The following is an 18,250-nucleotide window of genomic DNA, read 5'->3' as shown; positions in this document are numbered from 1 at the left end:
AATACCGTGTCTCATGTTTCGGGGACTCGCAACCATAAAGTTATTTTCACTGCTACTTCATAACTGCAACTTTGTCACTTTATGAATCATAATGTAAATATCTGATATGCGAGCCCTATGAAAGGGTGGTCTGACCCACACGGGTGAGAACCACTGCTCCAGGCTGCTCTGCTGAACTGCACGCATCTTCTGTCCTGAACGAGGACTCTGCCCCTCAGGCCTCACAGGTCTCCTCAGGCTTCTCATGTGTAATTCACACAGCCCGATGGTAGGCACCTGATTTTCCCCTGTGCGGCAAGATTTACGTCCCCCTAACAATGAGCTTTTATACACGTTTATGGTATGCTTACATTTTCCCAAAACCACACAGTCTAACAAAAAAAAAAATTAGCAGAGAAAAATTGGTAAAATGCTTAGTTTACTGATTTTCCTCATCACTCCACCCTCTCCTTGGTTCATTATGATTCTTTAAAATCTTGTAACAAATTTTCTTATTTTGTCTTAAGACAGAGCTTCATTATGTAGAACTCAATCTGTAGACCTTCACAGAGCTCAGTCCCAAGGGTTGGGATTAAATGCAAACACCACCATACCCAGCAACTTAATTGTTCTTTTTTTTATTCCCCAAAACTTTATGGGCTCCTTTAGCTCATTATTTTTCCTTCACAAGAGTTTTATATATCTAGTTTATTTTTATTTCTTTGATCAGAGTCTCACAGTGCATTGCTGGCTAGCCTGGACTCACTATGTAGACCAGGCTATCCTTGAATTCACTGGGATATGACTGCCTCTGTTTTTCAAGTACTGGGCTTAAAGGGATACCCCCACCCCTAATTTTTAGTCTTTCATCACAGCCAGTGTTCTGACTACTTACAATCTTGTCAGGCCTTCAGAAGCTCAGGAACCCAGATGGAAAGCCTTGTCAGCATCTCCCATGGCTCAGTGCCCTTGGTTTAGGTCTTTATGCCTCTTGTCTAAGTACCTAACATCTTTTCCCTCATAGTAGTTCATATCAACATCATCTGTTGGTAGATTATTTTGCTTTACATATGACGTAAAGCTCTTGGAAGCTATTTGTTTATTTCCCTAGAGTGTGAGATAAATAAGGTCATAAAAAATACCAAATGGAACATATACTATATTCTGATTGTAGTTTCTCCTGAAGAAATGTGTCCTATGAAGTGTGGGCTCAGTGTCCTCATAGCCCTGCATCTGCAGTGCCACTTTGCGTCAGTGGTTGTCAGGCAGGTTGTTGTACACCCCTCCAGCCTCTGCCTGGGCTTGCCTATAAGCACTTGGCCAACATAGCTCATGCCATTTTCTGAGATCTTCAGAATGGACCTGGCCAAAGTCCATCATCCTGGCCAGTATTTAATTAAAGTTTGTTTCAAATTTGGCTCAACATTTTCATAGTGGTCTTATTTTTGCTCAGTGGGCTTAACATAGCAATGAAAATAATTTTATGTTGGTGGCCACTACAACATGAAGAACTTTATTAAAGGGCTGCAGCATTAGAGAGGCTGAGAACCACTGTTCTAAAGGTTCTATCCCCTCTCCAATGCCAAAGGCTGGGGACAAAGCCCTCAACACATGGGATGTTGGAAGACTTTAAGCTCCAAACTAACATCATCTAATGCAGAATGGCAGAAATCCTGACATGTGACTCTACAATGTGACTGACTTCACTGTGGTTTGATGACATATGCATATTGGAATGCTGAGTCTCCTACAAAGATGTCCTATCACCCTGATCTGCCAAGCTATAATGAACACTCAGATAAACTATAAAAAGAGACCATGTGGAGCTATCCTGTGAATAGGTTAAACTGTGTCTCATCAAATGCATTTGTTGAACCTCTGACCCTTGTGTGATTCTTTTAGGAGATTGTTTGGGTTTTTTTGTTTGTTTGTTTTTGTGAGATAATTGAAGTTAAATGAGGTCACAAGGCTGTGATCCTAATCTGAAAGGATTGGTGACCTTGTATTAAAGGGAACAGATCTTATGCATCTTATGCCTTGGCACACACTGAGCAGAGGCCATGTGCAAGCCAGATGAGAACTTCCATCTTAGACCTCCACAGCCCAAGCTGACCAAGACAGTTTGAGCCATGCAAAGAGAGAGAGAGAGATAGATACTGAGTATCCCCGGGCACTTCAACTTCAGCCCCCACATCCCCCGCCCCCCAGCAAAGTTTCACTGAGCTCCTAACTCAGAACTTTTCCCTCCTGAAATCCTGGTCCACAGAAACTCTGAGAAAATGAAATGGCTGTGAGCCTCTCTGGCCATTTTGGCTAAAATGCATATATGTATGCATACATATACACACACAGAGAAAAAACTGTGAAATACAATTTCACATTTCTCCAAGTACTAACCCTGTTTAGCATGACCATAATTTCACAGTTCTATTTATTAAATTTAAGTAGAAAAATACATAAAAGCCCAAATAAATACTGGTTACTTTCCGGACTGGTGGTATCTGGACAATTCAGTATTATAAGACTAGCTTCATTTTATTAAAGCCTGACTGAAATCACTGACTTTGAATTAATTTAAGTTTTGTAGCTGGGTCTTATGTGTTACATTATGGCTGTCTTATATCCCTTACAGAAAAAAATCAGAACATTTGGGATATATCTAATTTTATCCTCAGTGATAAATGATATTTATTATTTTTAAAGCACCTGACCGTGATAATTATAGCTTTTAAAAAATCACTGCCTTTTTGTCCTGGAAGGTATTTAAAAGTGACTACATTTACCTAATGAGTCTCAATGCAGACACAAACACAATAGCTCGCTTTTATGACTCTGATCCAGCCGCAGCACACGGCAGAGACTCTAACAGTGCTCACATAGGAATGGCTAAGTGCAGTAACTACTCAGGTGAAGGCGGGGCAGCTGTGGAGCCAAACTTGGAGCATCTCATGGTAAAGTCTAAACAACCAAACACACAGATTCCATGGTGCACTGGTGACTAACAGGTCAGTAGGCTGCCAGTCTATGCTATAGGTATAATCAAATTTAGGAACAGGGGCCCCAACATAAAAATTAAAGGTAGGACAAGAAAATCTAATGTGACAACTTTCCATATCTGGATAACATCTGAAAAAAACAGAGAAGACAGAAAGGTAAGAAAAACTTTACTCCAAATAAGAACCTACTCATGATGGGGTCTGGGATGCAGCTCAGGGTAAGGTGTTTGCCTGGCAGGAAGGCCTGGGGTATATGATCTGCAGTGGTGCCGGGAGTGGGGCAGGGGTTGGGAGGAGGTGGTAATTTAGGTAATAAGAAATATCATAGAGTTGTTTTTATTTGTTATTTTATAGTGCCAAGGATGAACCATACTGATTATCAACTCTAGGGTGAAAATGATCACCTAGCATGAGAAACTAAACAGCCGGCATACTGAGAAGCCAAAGTCACAGTGCTGTGATCTGTTAGGAGCTGAAAATTAAACACAAGTTAACAAAAATAACAAAAACCAAAACCTATTTCAACTTGTCATAAAAATAAAGCTTTTTATATTTCTGATTTTGCAGATTTCCCATAATTTCACGGGAATGCTGGGAATGTCAGGGAAATAAGAATCAGGAGAAAGGCACACTTGCCATGCTAAGGAGGCAACGTTGCTTTAGAAACAAAACATCGAAAGCAAATTCACCTAGGACGTTCATCACGCGGAATGTCTGTGAGTCCCGGAGACTTTAGGAGATAGGTAGAATGGCTCTGGCACATTAGCAGTATATTATCAATACTACAGTCCAGAGCACAAGACCCTCAGATAGCAACTCGATGTCATCTGTATCTAGCTGATTTGGTCTACTATGAACCATGAAATAATTTGAAAAGTCAGAGAGGTTTTCCCATTGGGCTAACAGTTCGTGATGGCTTAAAAAGGCTTAGATTTGTGGATGTGCACCCTTTACATTCAGTCCCTAATTCTAAGGGAATGCAATCAAGAACTCAACACAAACGTACCCAATATAAAACAATTCTGGAACTAACTATACAATGCCAACTACTGTAATTGTTGAAAACAAATTCTAGAAAAATTCAAGTATGTTTTACTTTTGGTTAAAGGTCCTCATCTCTTCCTCTTTTAGTATGAAAGGCTAAAGCCAGGGCCCTGGATACACGCACATACACACACACACACACACACACCACCACCATAAACTCTAACAGCCCCCAGGGCCCTGCACACATACATGCCTGCTCTAGCCTGAACTGCACCTGTTAGAGCCAAAGTTACAATTTAAGGTGTAATTACTGTGCTTAAGAGATCCAGGAAACAAAAATGCCTCTAACCTATAAGCCCCTTGCCCAAGGACAGACATTTCTGGAAATGCTGAATGCTACTGTTTATGACCTCTAACAAGCCATTTGTTTTCACGCCTCTAAACAAGTGTGTTTGACCCAACTATGCTGGATGTGCTTGATCACATGTGGGTGGGAGGTATGTGGGCAGGAGATCTGTCAGGATATATACTTGGCCCTGATTGGAACTCATTTGAAATGGGTGAATTAAGAGTCTGCCTTTTTAAGCCCCTGCAAAATGTGACTCGGGGACATTTTCTAGACAAACCTGCCTATAGAGTTCGTTAACCTGGCCAGTATTTAACTAAAGCATGCTTCAAATTTGGGTTTAAGCTATAGTAGTGGTCTTACTCTTGACTGGTAGGTTTAACAACCAGAACCCAGGACCTGTACATACACACGTTTTACCATGACCTACACTCAGCCCCCAGGTTCTTACTTATTAAAAAATTTACATGTTTGTATGTGTCTGTGTGTGTGCATGCTGGTGGATCTCAGAGGCTAGAAGAGGGTTTGGATGCCCCGGAGCTGGAGTGAGCCACTCAATGTGGGTATGGGAACCAAACATGGGCCCTCAGCCAGAGCAGCAAGAACTGCTGAGCTCTTTAAAACACTTGCTGAGTTTTCTCTTTAGTCCCGGGTCCTTACTTCTTGTTATGTGTTTTTTCTTCCTTTCCAAGGGATGTGTTACCTGTAATCTATTACTTACTTGTAAACGAACAATTCTCTGAAATACATCTTCTCTCATGCTCATCTCAATATCAAAACGTGAAAGCCTTTTGTCTGCTTCTGTGCTTGCAGCCCGCACTTCTCTGTCAGACGACACGTGCTGAGGGAAGTCCAGCATGGTCCTTTCCACTGTGGAGGGAGAAAAAACTATGAATATGACAGGGCCCATCAAAGGGGCAGGAAGCCAAGTATCTCCTTGGAGATGAATTATTATGCTGACATTAAAGTTTTCATTCTGTGCATTCTGCAAAGGCTCTTGAAGCTTTTATCAAGAGGCAGTCCTGGGGATGGGAGCTGGCTGCTCCACTTGGCAGCACTGTGAACAGTAAGGCCATGCGCTCAACACATATCAAAGTTTGTCCAGTGCATAATCGATTAACTGTGAATTATAAAGATGGAGTTCCTATGCATAGGTGTCTTATGATCTGAGAAGGGGGGAACCTGGTGCATAAAAATAGATGGTAAGAGCCTGTGGGTTGTGAACAAGAGATGAATAGCAGCAGCTCCCAAGGGCTAGGACACAGGGTGGCGTGCTGTGGGGAATGGCTGTAGAAGAGGAAGGACCTAGTGTGTTGTGGAAAATAAGGGTCTGAAAGCAGGGCACCCAGCTGGGACATCAGATACTTATAAAACAAGCCCATCATTGCAGCAGGAAGGGGTTTGTGTAAAAAAATGTTCTTAATCATTTCCCCAGCTACAGACTCCTCGCAGAATCTAATCTAAATTACGGACCCCACCCAAAAGGCACATATCAAATGAACATAAAACATTCTCAATAATTCTCGATGCATCCAGTAAGCAGCTGGATGCTGTGGCTGCACTTGTTAAATGACGGTGATAATGCTCTGCTCTAATCTTCGCATGTTAAAGTAAGCTATTCGGTTTTCATATACTGTAACTGGGCACGAATCTCTGAAATTAGTGAATTGGCAATAACTATAGAACTTTCAGGGATGGCTGTGGTCGGTTAGTTACTCTATGACAAGGAATATAACTACCATCTCCAATATCTTTTTGTCCTGAAATAGAGCCTCACTACATAGCCCAGGCTGACCTTGAACTTACGATTCTCTTGTTTCAGCCTCTGGAGTGTTTAGAAAACTGGTATACATGTCTGGGCTTACTATCAGAATATTACCTGTTTTATAAACTAGTAAAAGTTACATAAGCAATACAGAATAGACACAGGTCATCCTTTATTGAGTAAGAAACAGTTCAACTAAAATACTGCAATACTTATGTTAGTCCTCTTAAAACACTACTGCCAGTAAAGCTACTAAAAACATGTCAGAAATAGCAGAATAAATGATGCGTAGTTACTACCATTGAGCCATATCCCAGCTCCACATACACATTTCTAAAAAACTCAAATTCTGTAATTATACTTTAGCACTTGACTTAGTATATAATTTTGCACTTGATAGTTAAGGAAAATGTGGCACAGATTAAATTTTGTATTCCTAGAGCACTATTTTACAGCTATTGGTAATAATGTAGTTATAATTTCTGCTTACTAAAAAGCAATTAAAGTTTCTCAAGAACCTAAATGTGTAACAAGGTAAATGCAGGAGCCTAAAACTGGAAACGATCCTGAACAATAACACACCAGACCATTTCCTTCCTTCTTTTACAACAGAAATCTGGAAACAGACTTCATTTGCTCTGCCAAGCTATAAACAATGCTCTCTGTGCCCAGGCCAGACACAAACACTAGACACACAGCTACTGTGGCCTGTACCCCAGATCAGGCAGATACGAGGGAGTTAGTTTTAAGACATCTACTCCCTCAGAGGCTTGTTGGTTAACCTGTAAAGATAAACTTGTGGAGAGTAAGATCGAATACCATGAACTTCTACATACGTTTAAAATACTCCTTTCTGGGGAGACCCAGGACTGAAAAGCCATTTTAAACGAGTTCATGCCTTCTCCCCTGCTCACTGTCCTCTCTCTTCCCAGTGAGGCGCACACAATGGTAGGCTGGTGCACTAGCCTGGCCAAGGGACAGTCACTGAGGAATAAAAGAGAGCCTGAACCAAGAACAAACCTGCACTGCTGGAAAAGCCTGCTGCCCCTATGACTGACAGAAGGAAAAACGGACCCTTCACTCCGGAATTTACAGCTAGGCCTTAAAAGATGCAGTAGCCACTGATCAGAGAGAGGAAGTTGGTAGTAGGAACTGACATGGAAGCAGACACAGAGGGAGGAAAAACACTGTGTCCTTATGCCAGTGCCAGTAGGGCAGCAAACACTGGGTGACTAGGGGCTGCCAGGGGGAAGAGCGAAGTCCAGCCACGAGGACAGCCAGGCTGGTTTTAGACAGCCTTTCAATTTCCAGAACATACAGAGAAATGTTTCTGATATCTACTTTGCAGCTTTTTAAAAAACATTTTTTTTTAATTTTTATTTTTAAGTGTAGCCTGGATATACATCAAAGTTGTTTAGTCATAATTGTCTTATAGAAATATGTTCCATTCTTAGAGGTGATCAGGGTGAGTTTTTACTTGTGTAAGTCTAAGATGTGCTTAAATTATACAAAGATGAGAAATTAATAAAGGAAAACCAACTGTAAACAAGTCACCACCCAAGACACTTAAGCATTGTGGTGAGTGACTTTAAGACTTGGGGGCATTTTAGATGACACCAACATTAAAGTTGGTGAACCTGGAGTTCATTGGCCTCCATAGGCAAGTAGCTTCATCCAATTAGTTACGGGCCTGACTCGAACAATAAGCAAGGCAGGACTCTCTAGTAAACTGCCTTCATATGTACAGCAGGGAATTCGGATTCAGATCTACCCTGCCTTGCTTTAGATTTACAACTGTCCACACTTACATGGGAAATGTCTCTGCATCCGTGCACATAACCCGGGGCTCCGCTTTATAGACTAACACCATGACTACTTCCCTTCAGTTTTCCTTCTGCATGTGTTGCTGATGTGTTTTAGCTGAGTCTTGGCTGTAGCCCCACCTATCCTTGTATTTACTACATAACAGGAACTGGCCTTACACTCACAGCAATCCTTCTGCCTCAGTCACCCCAATGCTGGGATCACAAGTTCCCTCTGTATGCTCTTCTTCTAGGCTGCTGTATACTTTTTTAAAACTATGCTTTTAATGGCTACATGGAGTTACAGAGGATGGATGTTTGATCATTTAGCTACCTACCAAACCGTGTCTTCAGAATCACAATACTGTGATTCTATATCAGCTGACATTTAAGGCTGGTAATGAAAGGCCTTGGATATGAAAACAGTACCCACTTATACACTAGTTATGTAAGAATCTCGCCTTTCTTATTTCGTTGTCCTGGATTTCTAGATGCAGAGCTGCTGGGCAAGAGTAGGAGGCTCTTGGCAGCTCTGATGAACGCAGAGCAGCGGAGGGGAGTACACGCCACTAAGAACCTGAAGAGGCTCACGGACCTTAAGTAATTCAATTCTAAGCTATAATCAGCCTTGTGGAAGAGTCAATTTCTTGTAAAACTGGAAAATTGACTGTTCAGACGAGAAGGGTAAAATGGCTGTAGATTCCACCACAGGAAATACTGAGGCGGTCCCGTCTGCACCCACCTATGTACTTCACTTCTATGTCAGCCAGCACCTGCAGACAGTTCTCATACGTTACTTCCTCCAGGTTGATTGTCCCCACGGTATCGTACACCTGCTTGGTCTGTGCTATGAGCTCCTCTGTCCTCGTCCTGATCTGCTCTGGAGAAAGGTCCCATCTGAGAACATTGCTGCCTGCGGCGGTGTAGGAAGACATGGCCTGCAGAGGAGATGCCGCTTCCCTTCCCAACGTCATTCTGAGCCGAATCCTGGAACCACCAGCTCTGAAAAGAATTGGAAAAAAAAAAAACAATAGAAATTCGGGACTTCTGTTGGCTGGAAGCTAAAATGTATTCCGACACCAAGTAAGAATGTTTCAAAAGGAAACAACCCTTTCCCAAAGGAAAAAAATGAGTGAACATATTACTTAGTATTTCTTATTTTCTTGCATAATTATAGTTTTAGTGGAATTTTTACTATTCAAATGTGGACTTGAATATATGAAATACAGAAGGAAGTTAGTTATCAACATGTATCAACATGACAACTGTCCTTTAAAAAATTAATCTTTCATGTGCTAGTTTCTAAGAGTATGTTTATTTTAAAAAATGTAGGCTTTACTAAAAAACATTACAAATATTCTCTTTTTCATGTTAGATATCAATCCCCCCCGTAATTTTATATAAATAAAAATAGTAATTTGCCTCTGCTAGAGATATCACATTGTGATAAAAGAAAAACTGTCAGTAAGGAGATCGGTCCTTATTTCTCTAGATATTCCAAGTAAAATATCCTGACACTTGGCTGTATGAGTATTTCTCTCTCTCCTCTCCCAACTTCAAACCCGGCCCCAATTTTATTGCTTAGAAATAAAAAATGTCATATTTACTACACAACAAGTTGCATAGTGAATGTTTAGGCACTGCTCAAAATGTTTTCCATACGGTGAATCTCAGACACTGAGCAGTCCTTAAAGACTTGGTCTGTGGCCATTCTCACGTACTGATGAAGACACTAAGGCTCACCAAGTCATCTGCACAGTGTAACCTGTGCGGCCCAGCCAGTCACACAGTGAGCACTGGCATTAGAAATCAGGCAGCATGGATCTAGAACCCCACTCCTAGCCATTATGCTCAGCTTAATTTCTCTTACCTCCGAGGATCCAGAAGTAGCCTCAGGGAGTAGTTCTCCCTGTTAATCAGTGAGGTAACTGAGGCTCGGAGGCTAACTTGAATGTTTAAGGTCATTTGCCCACACAACACACAGTACATGCGTGCAGCTCTGTGAGGGGCCCGGAGGGTAAAATGACAGTCCGTCCAGGCTCCTGATGTTCTAATAAGGAAGAGAAGCCGCAGGGATAAAGTAAGCAGCACTGCTTTGTGATGGGCACTAAGATAGAGCACACAGGGCAGAGGGGACTCTGAAAGACTCCACGGTACAGAGTGGGAAAAGTCAATGTCCTAAAAGACCTGGGTCCTACTTAGACTATCCAAAGGCAAAGAGCATGCGGCCGAGAAAGTTGAAGGATAAAGAGGAAGCGGCCAATGTGGAGTCTTGGGACTCATCGAGACACACAGCCTTGATCTGTGGCTGTCTGAGGTTGGTCTGATTCAGTTGCTTTTGTCTTTTCTGCAATGCTAGAGATTGGAACTGTGGCCACATGCATGCAAGGTGACTGCACTATATCACTGACCACTACCCAGCGGCTGCTCTCAGACTTATTCAAGGGAGCACTGACAGGGTTTCACTGGGTGAGACCTGATAAGCTTGCATGTCTTAGAGAATGCTCCTACTTCTCCCAATGATAGGAGATACAGACTTAGAAAATGGGAGAACTGCAGTGATAGTTAATTGCAGAGGTAGAGGCAATATGCCTTGGGGTGTAGAGGTAGCAGGGGGCAAAGACTGAAGGGCAATGCTCAGGTTTCAGAGAGAACACAGCAGACTTGCAGGGGAAGAAGGAGAAGGTGAATTGTGACCTGCTATAAGTGCACAGGCATGTAGGTGGAAGTCACTGATCTTAAAGGTGGCTGCACTTATAGGATGGCTAAGCTGACTCAAGAAGTATTGACTGATTCATATAGTCAGTGAGGCCAGGATTGCCGGGAACTAGGACAAGCTGGGGTTGAGAGGAGCTATGAGACAGAGCAGTGGACAGGAAGTGAGTGTGCACCAGAGTCAACTGTGCAGATGGCAAGAGCCTCAGTGAGGCTAAAGGAGCGCAGTGCTTGGCTTTGGCAAGAGCTGTGAGCAGGAGCGCTAGCTAGGCTGTGAGGCTGAAGGAGGAAAGTGTGAGAGAAATGCGGCTAAGGAAGTGAGGGGAGCCAAAGGCCAAAGGGCCAAGCACAAGAGCGATACCCCTGTGGACAAGCGAGATCCACGCTGACCTCACCTCCTCTCCACAACACTTCTGAGTGGCTGAGGCTCACTCAAGACTAGCACTCTGGTTTTTCTGGTATGTGTTTACTTCTTCTGTTATCAGTAGAATAAGACTAAGACTCTTCCAAAACCTGCCCACATGTGTGTATTAAGGTATAATTTAAATATTTATCCACTTAAATGAATTTAAATAATTTGGTCTTTTTCTGAGATAAAGAAAATATTTTAAAAACACTTAAAAACAGCTGTTACTGAAACACCAATAAAAAACTGGCTAAAATATGTAAAAGTTAAGAAGGCTTCTTAACTCATATTGCTTAGTATGTCACAAAATTTATGTTTCAATCCTTCAAAAACTAACACTGGAAATCAAAGATGCAGTTTGGGTTCTGCAGCCAAGCACACCTATGGCTCTTGTAGAAGCTTGAAGTTGGGCACCGATGCTGAGCAGATCATGATGGCTTTTAGCATCCTCTCTGGAGTCTGTGGATACTGTGTGCAGGTATACATCTCTCCATCTCAGACACACCAATATACACATACTTAAAAAAAAACAACTAATAAAAAAACAATAAATCAGAAAAAAAGACACGGTTTATAGTAACATGCAAGAGAAGGGTAAGAAATCTCAAGAAGAAGCTCCAATCTCTGCACAATTAAAGGCACAGGCAAAGGGCAGTGCTGTGACAGTGAAAACACTACACATTTGATCAATGGCTGGGGCAGAAGAGATGGCCCAGCAGTTAAGAGCACTTACTGCTCTTCTAGAGAATCCAAGTAGCTCACAACTGCCTGTAACTCCAGCTCCAAGGGATTCAAAACCTTTGGTCCCTAGCCTCTGAAGGCACCCGTATGTATACACACACACACACACACACACACACACACACACACAGAGAGAGAGAGAGAGAGAGAGAGAGAGAGAGAGAAAGGAAGAGACAGACAAACAAGAAAAACTTCTAAGAAAAAAAATGAACCCTTAAATGTTTGGCTCAAGAAAAAAATCTGAAGAGCAGAAATAATGGAGTCTAGTTTGGATAGACTGTCTATGTGAACACTGGAGTCAGACACTTGTTGGCTGGACCTGGGAGCAGAAACAAGTCTTTAAATATGGAGAGGACCAACCACCTTGTTGGAAGAAGACAGCAAATGCAGGCCTCAGAATGCTAAAGCCACACTGGGAGCCTCAAAGAGTTGGTTTCTTTGCTCTGGTGGTCAAGCCAAGGCCACGTGCACGTGCTGTGCAGGTGTAGACAATGGTGGAGAGGTTGGTCTGCAGTGGCACTGCGGGCCAACCTGGCAAGGAGGAAGCAGACAGCTGTGCTTTCCCTTACTTTGTATTATAGGGTGTGGAAAGGGGGACAGGTATAGAGGAAATACTTTCTTCAATGGTCAGGCGAATTTCAGTAGAGAGCAGAAAAGAAAGAAAGAGCTGCAGCTGACCCCAATAATGCTGGCCTCATGCCTGGGACACACCAATGCGAAGTCTAGAGCACAGCGGTGGCTCAGGTGTGCGTGGCCTTCCTGCCATTCATCTAGCTCCTAGCCACAAACACTTTTTCTTCTTTTCTTATTGTATTTCTTTTAGCATTACATGATTTGTATATGTCCTGAAATTCACCCACACTCTTTGAAAAGCTTGGCAAATATTTCTTCCCAGTGCATCCCACACCCATAGTCCAAGTAGTTTTAAGGTGAACGGCTCTAACCCCAGAACACACACTCAGACTGCTGTGAGAGAGAATGGTCCCATTCTTACCCCTCCCCAAAGCTGAGGGTGTCTGTGCCCCTGACTGTAGCCATCCTATGAGAAAGAGTGGGGTGTGGTGTGCGATGACATAAACCCTGAGTGCTTAGAATAAAGGAAGAAACTAAATATTTAATGATCTCACTGAGCTCCTAGATCAACTCACTCTGAAGCCTGACCCAGAGCCAGACTTTCCAGTTATGTGAGCCAATAAATCTGTTCCATTGTTTAAAACAGTTTAAGTCCAGTTTTACATTTCTGGGCTTCATATAGAATTCTAACTGGTAAAGGAAAACAAATGAATTGGAAAAAAAGAAGGGAGAAGGAGGAGAAAGAGGAAGAGGAGGTGGAGGAGGAGGAGCAGCAGCAGCAATACTCACAGTCCTGTAGAGATCAGAGTGTATGGAGTGACGGGTAGGATGAGGGGCTCTTATGTGTTTCATGTTGTGTCCACATATGTTATTCGATATGGCCTTTATCTTTCTAAAATAACCATCCCTGCGACCCCTCAGTGCTACAGAGAGCAGAGGACTTTGAGAAAAAAGTAGCCATGATCATGACTGAGTGCTTCTGTTGAGGTTCTAGGACGACAGAAAGGCTGGCCTTGGGGTTGCTGGGTACATGAATACCAAATGTCTGAAACACAGAATTTCTGCTCTCCTACTACTCCTCGAACAAAGCGGTAGTTCTGAACAAGTTTTCATTATTGTTAAAGAGTGTTAAAATAAACTGACATCAGACATTTCCCTCTGGAGACCCTCCCCGCTTCTCACTTAGTTCCTGATGCTTAACTGAGACTGGCAATGCTGCTGCCATCAAGTCAAAGGGACATAACTTTGCATGGTCCCCACTGCAACTAATGAAAGCTACCTACTCAATAACATGATGTTTTTCCCTGAACTGGGGACTAGAAGAGAAGAAATCACGATGCAACAGCGAAGAGGACATTAAGCATCTTACTTTACTATTCCTTTAAGATATTTATTCCCTTGGTGCGTGTGTGCAGGCTCCTGAGGGCCACAGTCCACACATGAAAGTCAGAGGACAACTTTGCAGAGGTGGTTCTTGCTTCCATCTTGTTGAGATGAGTCTTTCCTGATGAGTCTACTGCTGTAGCTGTGCCCTCCAGGCTGGCCAGCCTGCACGCTCCCAGGTGAGTCTCCCTGCCCTGTGTCTGAACTCTCCATAGAAGCACTGGGATTACGGATGTTCACTCCTGCATCCAGACTTTTACGCCCACTCCAGGGATCGAACTTGGTCAGGCTCATACTTAGTAAGCGCTCTTTACCTGCTGATCCATCTTGCTGGTCAGTGTACTGGCTGGCTTTGTGTGTCAACTTGACACAAGCTGGAGTTCTCACAGAGAAAGGAGCCCCCCTTGAGGAAATGCCTCCATGAGATCCAGCTGTAATGCATTTTCTCAATTAGTGATCAAGGGTGAGAGGGCCTATTGTGGGTGATGTCATCCCTGGGCTGGTAGTCTTGGGTTCTATAAGAGAGCAGCCTGAGCAAGCCAGTAAGTAACATCCCTCCATGGCCTCTGCATCAGCTCCTGCTTCCTGATCTGCTTGAGTTCCAGTCCTGACTTCCTTTGGTGATGAACAGCAGTATGGAAGTATAAGCTGAATAAACCCTTTCCTCCCCAACTTGCTTCTTGGTCATGATGTTTGTGCAGGAACAGAAACCCTGACTAAGACAGTCAGGTATTCCTTTTCTTACCTTGGATTTCATCTTAGTATCTCTCAGGATTTATAATTCTTGTCACTAGAGGAAGGCGACAGAGATGGGTAGTTTCCTAATACTTGTAAACAACTGACTGAGTATTTTCTCTTGGAATCATCTCAGCTTCTCCTCTCTTGCCTTCATTTTGCATCCATCTTCTTTCCTTACATGACATTTTCAAACTCTTTCAATGTTTTGGATGCCAGGGTATTATTTCCCCTGCAGCCTTTGAGAGACGCTCCTAGGTAGGAAACAGCATACTACCTTACTACCTGCTGCCATCCTGGAAACTGCTCTTTTGAGAATCTAGAGAGGACTTTTAAGCTCTGCTCATAAGACCTATAAAAGTTGAAAGCAGGAGGCACAGCATGAGTCTGCATTGCTCTATGGGAGTTACTAAGTGCAGTTATTTGAGAACCATACTCTAGACAAATCAGAAACCTAACTGTCTAACTTAAAACAATTCTTACTTCCTCAGAAGTCCAGGCTTTTCATCTCTTCTGTTCTCTATTGTCTCTTTTTCTTCACAGAACATTAAAAAATTGTGTGAAACTTCTAACGAGGCAATAACAGGGTACCTCAGGGGGGTGGACAGGAAGGTGTATGTCTGAGGGTAAGATACCCTGTGTACATAAAACTAAGGAGGTGCTCAGGGAGAGAAGGGAAGACGGACAGACATGGACAGGGGTTACTAGGTCGCATTTTTGCTAGGACATGTGGGCGTGCCACAGTTCTTCTGGTTACTAATTGCAAACATCTTGTCCTGCAGGATTTATCAGCCTCTGAAGTGTGTTGAAGGCCCACCTCTTCCTCCTCCTGCCAAGGCTTCTTTGGCTACCATATTTCCACAGATCTTAGCTCCTGTCACCTTTCACCTGAGCATTCACTTTAGACACTGAAGTTTCTATTTTCAACCTGCTCAGTTACTGTAGAGGTGTCTTGTAGTGCAAACCACACTGGGATTTCATATCTCATTACTTCACATGTTCCTGACAAGTCCCCACCTCACACGGTGCTCATCATACATGTAAAGTGAGCCAGAATTGATAAAACCAGGGAACAACAGCAACCTCATCTCCCTTCATCTTGATGAAAACGTTTATGCAGGAAAATGTTTTAATGGTGCTAGGGCCACATGGAAAGCCCATGTACAATTACCCAATACTCATCCCTATGATATACATGCCCCTAATATGTTCCTGGATTGTATTACATGTCATATATGCTTCTTAAAAATGGATCCCGTTCTATGAAAAACTTGGAAAATATTTCTGGTTTTTGCCAAATGCTTGTCTGCAGACTCAGGCTAAGGTTTGTTTGCACTCAGTCATCTCCCTCCTCATTCTGGAAAGCTGTTCATGTTTCTTTTATGTATTTCTGGTCTGGCTACTTTTTCCAGAAACATCTCCTCTAATCCCGATTCTCTTGCTCACCCATTGCTGACTAGACTGTCTCTCCAGCTCATGGGCCATAGCTCAACCCTAGGCTCCTCCTACAGCATAGGATGCTTTCACTTTTATTTTAATTCATTTGTTTTAAAGACAGGTTTTCATTGCACCCCAGACTAGCTTTAAATGTGCAGCTTTCCTGCCTCAGCTTCCCAAGTTGATGGATTACAGGCCTTTGGCTCCTTTATTTTTTATTTTTCCAGTTCTAGATACAGCTCAGCCCTGCATCCCCCAAGGCTCACCTGTTCCTACTCAACCCACTTCCTCCACGAAGCCTGCAGCCCTCAGCACACCTTCCACTATACCCCTGCTGTCCAATACAGAAGGCACAGTCTGTTATTTGAATAGTGAATAAAATACAAGGAACAGTTCAGGGCCTCGGCTGTACCAAGCACATTTCAAATGTTGAGCAGCCACTTGTGGTGAGTGGCTATCACACAGGATGGTACTGACAGCATGTCTGCCCTGCAGGCAGGTCCCATGAACATGGCCTTAGTCCTGAAATGCTAACTGCCAGTGTGTGGTACACCAGGCAGCCTGACTGTGCCAGCCCATGGGTACACTTTCTAATCCAGCTGCAAACCAGGTCCTGTGTACTTTCTCTGGAAGGAAGAGGGGCAGGGAAGGACAAGAAGGGAGAACTCATTTGCAGAATCACTCCAGGTGGCAGGCAGTGTTAAAACCTCCACCCAATCCTTCCAGTACTGAGAAATAAGAATGAACAAAGAACACAAGAACACAGCACAAATAGAAGACTTGTGTCCTTCCTGGGAACAGCAGGGAAAGACACTGACAACATGATCAGAACACAAATAGCAGCCAAGCATTTCAAGGAATTGGGTCCTTTTCAGGAAGTATAAAAACCAGGTAATACAAACCAGCAGCTCTTGGTGAAAGGGTAGGAAAACATGTATTATATAGATGTGGATGTTATAAAATACGGCTTAATTTTTCCTATGAGATTATTTACAATAATGATTTAATTGAAAAAAAAAAAAACTGTGTGTGCATGTGCTCCCACAGACCGGCAGGCAGGCAGGCAGACAGACAGACAGACAGACAGACACACATACACACACAGCTCAGCCCTGCCCTGCCCTGCCCTGTCTGAAGAGGGCAGAAGAGGGATCGGATCCCCTGGAGCTGTAGTTACAGGTAGTCTGTGAGCGGCCTGATTGGGTCTTGAGAACTAAAGTCATCCTCTGCAAGAACAGTCCATACTAGTAGCCTTTGAACCACCTCTCTAGCACTCTCAAAAGCATTTTTTTTCCCTGAAATAGGATGGCCTGTAACTTATGTATAAGAGGCTAGCTTGAAACTCACAAAGATCCACTCGCCTTTCCCTCTTGCCTTTTAAGATTGAAGGTGTGCACCATTATAGCTGACAATGTACGTGTGGAAGTCAGGGGGGAACTTGTCGAGGTTGGTTCATTCTTTCCAACATGTGAGTTTTCAGAATCAAACTCAGGTCATGAGGCTTGGTGGCAAGCTCCTTTTTCCCTAGCTATCTCACCAGGCCCTTCAACTTGTTCCTTCATGCCATCCATTCTGTCCCTAACCCCAGAGTTTTGTGCCCTGATGCACCTCTCTCTAAGCTTCCCTTCCCCCAACTGTACCACAGAGAACTTCTTTTCCTGCTGTGTCCTAACAGAAACTGGCTGCTGTGATTTAGATTGACTCTTATCTTTTGTTTCTTAAGACATGGTTTCTCTATGTGGTCCAAGCTAGCTTGGATCTTGCTATGTTGCCCAGGCTAGCATCAGATTCATAATCTTACCGCCTTAGCCTTCCAAGGGCCCTTACAGACTTACCCCAAGTGGGGTTCAGGCACGTGCCATCTCGCCAGGTTGTCACATGGGTCTTAAATGTTGCCCCAATCTGAAGGCCTAGTCTCTAATGCCATGGTGCTGCTGGGGAGTTGGGAAGCCTTCAGGAGATAGCCCTAGGGGAGGGAGGTGAGTGGATGGGATGTGATGGTTAACACCGACTGTCACGTTGACAAGTTCGACAACCTCACAGCTTGTCTGAGAATATTAGGTTAAATTGACTGTGGTGAGGTGACCCAGGAGGTACCATTCCATGGCCGGGGTCCCAGTCTGCATATGAAGGAGAAAGCAAGATGAGTACCAGCATTAACCACTCTGCATCTTGAGTGTAGACTCGCAGTGTGGCCAGCCACTCCCCTGCTGCTGCTGTGATGGCTCCCCTACCTAGGACTGTGGGCCAAAATCAATCCTTCCTTCTTTACCTGCCTCTGCTGGGTGTTAATCCTAGTAGCACAAGAAGTGATCAGTACCGGGAGCTGCCCTTCAGCCCCTTGACTCTCTCTTCTTCCCAGCCTCCCTGAGGTCGACAGACCTC

General features: G+C 43.5%; 1 protein-coding gene across 1 annotated transcript in view; it reads right to left on the bottom strand.

The window, feature by feature from the left end:
* The window catches only part of Nln (neurolysin), an 85,256-nt gene that overhangs the window by 40,221 nt on the left and 26,785 nt on the right, over positions 1–18,250 (bottom strand). Inside the window, exons 2-3 of the mRNA XM_021179980.3 lie at positions 8,618–8,877; positions 5,030–5,178 (exon numbers count right to left, since the gene is read on the bottom strand). Coding sequence (XP_021035639.1) covers positions 5,030–5,178; positions 8,618–8,877 — 409 coding nt within the window. The remainder of the gene's footprint in view (positions 1–5,029; positions 5,179–8,617; positions 8,878–18,250) is intronic.

Source organism: Mus caroli, unplaced genomic scaffold, assembly GCF_978045245.1.
Source record: "Mus caroli unplaced genomic scaffold, Mus_caroli_1 scaffold_15, whole genome shotgun sequence".
Classification (NCBI taxonomy): Eukaryota; Metazoa; Chordata; class Mammalia; order Rodentia; family Muridae; genus Mus; species Mus caroli.
Note: the sequence above shows the minus strand (reverse complement) of the source record. Positions and strands in the feature narration are given on the sequence as shown.